Consider the following 5,032-nt stretch of genomic DNA (forward strand, 5'->3'; position numbering starts at 1 on the left):
CAAAATAAATGGTGAAGGCTGTTATGCCACGTGCCACCACCGGCTGGGCAGTGACAACCCTGAACGTTGGAGCTGGCATTGCTGGACTTCGAATTAAAAAAAAACGAGATCGAACGGCAAGGAATAAAGACACCCAGAAAGTTGCGAGGCAGGAATAAAAGGCATCGCACTCTCCGGGCGTTCCTCCTAGACATGCTCATTATCTGCCGGAGCCTGGGATGGCGAATGCGGAATCCAAAAGCGCACCATCTGTTGTGCGATGTTCCAAATTACAAACTTAACCCTTAGTGTCTGCATCACCTGCTCTTCGGGCACTCCTCTTCTTCAGGATGGAAAAAAAGGGAAAGGGGGTTAGCACATGCACTGAGCAGGTTTAGCAGGATCCACGGATGTGCTCCGTAAGACATTTTGATAAGCCCAGCATTGAAACCTGTCTATTTTCTCCAGAAAAAAAAAATTCTGTTCTATTTACTCTCAAAACCAACAGCACACACCCAGTGCTCAGCTAAGACCCATAAGCTAAGAGTCTAAAACAACCCACTAGCAAGCCACAATCTTTTTTGGTAATTTTTGCATCACTTAAAGTCCTTGGGCACGTTGAAAGCAAAGGAGGAGATTTTTAGCAATGTTTCAAATCTGTGCAATGAAAAATACAGTGATTCCTCTCTACAAGTGAAGAAGGCTTTCTTTTAAAAAAAATAAAAACGTCTTTAAGACGGAAGGAAACAAGAGTATACAGCCCAAGTCAAAAGCCTCTCCTGCTTAAACATTCAAAGGCAATGCATGCTGTACATTAACAAGAAGAAAGTAGCCTATACTTGAAAATGCCCATGTTTTCTGAGGTCTGAAAAGTTTTTGTGTGTAAAACACATTTTTAAAAAAAATATGCGACACAGCCCATTCAGGGTCGGTTTGCGTTCAGAAAATAATTTTATTGTGTGTAAGAAAGCGTACAGGCAGCAGCATTAAGAAACATTCACAATGCATTACATCACAGGGGCCGGATGCCGGAGATCACTGTCAGCAGCTTTTTTTTTCCCCGCGACCCTGTCCATCCACAGGAGAAGTAAATTGCTTCCCCACAAGAAAACTTTGTCAACGTTTCAAAGAAATCCCCTTGAAATGCATTCCCACCTCCCCTGGATTTGTAGCTCTCGAGGGTGATGGGGATACTTTGTCCAGGCCTGGTGATGGCAGGGGGACGCAAGTCCAAAGCAGAGAGGGGGTTCACGTTTGTCTAGGGAGATGCTGGCGGCTTTGGGGTGCTTCACCCCCCCGAGGGGAGGGGCTCCCTGTTTTTCCTGACAGCAGCATCTCCCTGGTGGGGGGGGGGACCACGAGGCACTATTTGTTAGTCCACCTTTACCACTGAGACTTTAGAGAAAGAGAAAGAGAAAGAGCTCTAAATTCGGATGACAGCCCCACGGAAAGTAGCCCTGGCTTGGCTTGACCTGCTGAGGAGCAGGCGCAGGGTCCGACCTCTGTCCCCTGCTGAGGCCGTGGTGACTCGAGGGTTAAGGAGACCCGCTGTCTGCCCTGCACAGACCAAACCAGAGCAGCTGTGGCTCGGCTCCGAAAAGCTACCCGACCCGTGGAGTAAGGAAAGATGGAGAGGGCCTGCTATTTTACATAAATACAAAGTGGTGCCTCGCTCTTATCACACCTAAGACGATGCATTTCAAGTTAGGTTCTTTGTACGCTGGCTTTTTAAAAAGATATTTACAGCACTGGAAATTACTCTCCTGGGAATGGCTTAGTCATTTAAAAAAAAAAAAAAAAAACCTTTGAGTCCAATAGGAACTATGCTTTTTAAAAAAGAGAAGTCTTTCAAATTGTTTAGAAAGAAAAAAACATTCACAGCATTTCTCAGCTCTCGCCTCCTGTTTTATTGCGACGAGGGCCGCTAAGGAGTCATCACAACCCGGTTCCCTAGCGGTCTTCCCCGCGCTCCCGGCAGAGACGCCTGAGCAGCTAGGGTCTCAGGGCATCTCGTCTCGCTGGCTTGTAAAGTGCTAGTTAAATGGACAAAAACGTGACTGTAAAGTCTCCGATAACTCACTACTGTATACTATTAAATAGGATAAATATAGATGTACTCTAGTAAGTTTAAAATATCCATATAATACAATAAATAAATAAAACCAGTATCCACCAAGCATCTCCCGGCTCTGAAAAACACCACGCCACTCGCACGGTAAGGCTCAGCTCTCTCTTCGACACCATGCCCGGGGGGCATGCGCCCGCCTTTCCCACCTGACAGCTCCGCCCGGCCCAGGGTTAGCACCTGTTTGTCCACAGCCCCCTCCCCCTCCTCACGCCCGTCCAGAAAGGGTCAGGGGCGTGTGAGTGACGCTGACCCTGGTTGGTTCTTTGCCCTAGTTTGAGTCCTAGGATGAGAATCAGTTTGGAGAAGTGATTTTGGAGCCCAGGACATGGCCCCCCGGGGACACTTGCTTCACACGCGTGCCCTCGGACTCACGAGGAAGAACACGGGAAACACGGCCGGCTGTGTGTGGGAGGACCGGCAGCGGAGGAGGGCTCACCTGGCGTCTGGGGCTCCCCTCAGGGTCTTAACAGCCAGCCCCAGAGAGACCGCCTCCGGCTTCAGGGATGACCCTGGCCGGGGCGGGGAGGGTTCCTCTCAGGGTTCAGGTGGGGTGCTGCCCGTTTTGCGTGAGGGGCTGGATCTTCCCCAGAGAGACATCCGTGTCATAGTCCAAAATGACAGACAGGGACGGGGACAGCCTCTCCCAGGGCTTGGCCCTCCCGCCGGCCTCCTCCCTCCTCAGGTCCTCGGAGGAGTCCACGGAGTGCGGGATCAGGTAGACCGCGTTGCCGTCCTTGGAGATGGAGCCCCGGGGCTCGTGATGGCTGGAGACGGCCACCGCCCCGTTGTTGTTGATGCTGACCGTCTCTATGGCGTTGCTCGTCGCCGGGCACAGCCTGTGGCACCCTAGGAGCGTGGAAAACGCCTTGCGAAAGTCGGCATTAAAGGCATAGATGATGGGGTTCAGGGAGGAGTTAGCCCAGCCGAACCACACGAACACGTCGAAGGTGAGGGAGTCGATGCAGAAGGGCTGGGTCTCCCCGGACCCGCAGAAGGGCACCATGCAGTTCAGGACGAAGAACGGGAGCCAGCAGCACACGAACACGCCCATGATCACGGACAGCGTCTTCAGGACCTTGGTCTCCCTTTTGAAGGACGTCTTGAAGGAGCTGTCCGGCTGCGCGCACTCCGCGGGCTTCCCGGCCCCCGGGGCGGCCTGGCAGTTCTTGGCATGGACCGCCGCCCTCTCCAAGGCTGAGATGCGCCGGATCTGTTTCTGGGCGATCCTGTAGATCCTGGTGTAGGTGACGATCATGATGGCCACGGGGATGTAAAAGCTGATCAGGGAGGAGGAGATGGCATAGGTCCTGTTCAGGCTGGAGTCACAGTTGTCCGTGGTCTCGCCCGGGGACGTGGCGTTGCCATCGGCGGGGCCCGTGGGCTTGGCCTTGTGCCAGCTGAGCTGCACCGGGATGAAGGAGATGAGCACGGACAGCGTCCAGGCCACGCTGATCAGGATGAAGGCTGCCTTGGGGGTCATCTTCCTCTCGTACCGGAAGGGGCTGGAGATGGCCCAGTACCGGTCCACGCTGATCACGCAGAGGTTGAGGATGGACGCGGTGGAGCACATGATGTCGAAGGCCACCCAGATGTTGCAGAAGGACCCGAAGGGCCAGAAGCCAGCGATCTCGGCCACCGCCTTCCAGGGCATGACCAGGACGGCCACCAGCAGATCCGAGACGGCCAGGGAGATGACGAAGAAGTTGGTCACCTTGGACCGCAGGTGCCGGAACCGGATGACGGCCGCGCAGACCAGCGTGTTCCCCAGGAGCGTGGACAGGATGAGCAGCGACAGGAAACAGGCCGTGAGGACGCGGAAGGAGAAGTCCCTCTTGACCACCAGCCCGGCCCGGTCCATGGTGGAAGCGTTCAGAGTCCTCATGCTGCTGGGGGAGCGTGCCCGGGGTGGGGGGGCTGTGGCGTGCCTCAAGTTCCCTAGCAGGGGCCAGGGGAGGGGGCAGGAGTAGCCAGACCCCTGGGAGTCCTCAGTCACCCGGCAGCCCCGTGCAGGGTCCCGCTTGCTCCCCCGGGGGCAGGCCTCACCGGAACTCCATCAGAGGGCTGCAGCCGTGGCGTGGCAGCAGCCTGCCCTCCGCGATCCGGGCCATCCCCTGGGAAAGTCCCTCTCGCTCTCTACATCTGTCTTCTGACCCCCTCGCTCCGGGTCACTGTCACTGTCACTGACACCGGCCGGCCCTTCAATTCCCCATGGGCGGCATTGGCTTCTTAGCATATTCTAAGCTAGCAGTCCAGAGACGGGAGGCCTCTGCCCAGCTAGTCACTCCCAGTCACGTTTCGGGGCTGAGGCGCAGCTGAAAATACATGCCTGGCTCCTCACAGCCCGGCTCCGCGGCAGCTCCCCGAAAGCCCTGAAAAGTGAAGATCGCCAAGACTTGAGCAGACCTGATCCTGACTCCAGTCGAGCCCCATCCATCCAACTGCGCCCCTGCCACCTACCTTGCCTCTGGGGAGCCTCCCTCAGAGCCCCCGGAGCTCCACGGCGCCCAGGAGATGCGCCCGAGTCCTGCCCTGCACGCACTCTCGCACGCTCTGGGTTCGGCTCCCAACGCGCAAAAATCTTCCGGAGGGTTTGGAAAAAGGATCCCGGGCCAGGCCCCCAGAGAGCCAGCGCTGCCCCACCGCCTCCCGTGGCTAGAGAGGATTCAGGGCGCAGAGGACCTGGGGGGAGGCTCCCGGCAGCTCCGCAGCGCCGTGGGAAAGGGCATCTCCGGGATTAGTCACTTGGGCAGCTTCTTCCCGTGGCTTCCTTTCCCAGTGAGCCGCACACCACGTGCCCCTCGGGGGGCTTCCGGCCCCGCGGGGCAGGGACCCGCACCTCCCGCGGCGCTGCCCACTGCCTCTCAGGAGCCTGTGGGAGCACGAGGCAGCCGGAGCCGAGCTGGCACGCGGGGAGCTGGGGCCGGC

The 5,032-nt window shown here is 56.7% G+C and overlaps 1 protein-coding gene across 1 annotated transcript; it reads right to left on the reverse strand.

Moving 5' to 3' along the window:
* Positions 1-563: 563 nt before the first annotated feature.
* DRD1 (dopamine receptor D1) lies at positions 564-5,032 on the reverse strand. The gene has a single exon (XM_036013986.1). It carries the CDS (start codon positions 3,987-3,989, stop codon positions 2,649-2,651), a length of 1,341 nt encoding a protein of 446 aa, XP_035869879.1. The 5' UTR covers positions 3,990-5,032; the 3' UTR covers positions 564-2,648.

Source organism: Phyllostomus discolor, chromosome 13, assembly GCF_004126475.2.
Source record: "Phyllostomus discolor isolate MPI-MPIP mPhyDis1 chromosome 13, mPhyDis1.pri.v3, whole genome shotgun sequence".
NCBI lineage: Eukaryota > Metazoa > Chordata > Mammalia > Chiroptera > Phyllostomidae > Phyllostomus > Phyllostomus discolor.

Excerpts from the sequence above, each read along its gene's own strand:
- DRD1 (XM_036013986.1), bottom strand. The coding sequence starts at position 3,989 with ATGAGGACTCTGAACGCTTCCACCATGGACCGGGCCGGGCTGGTGGTC.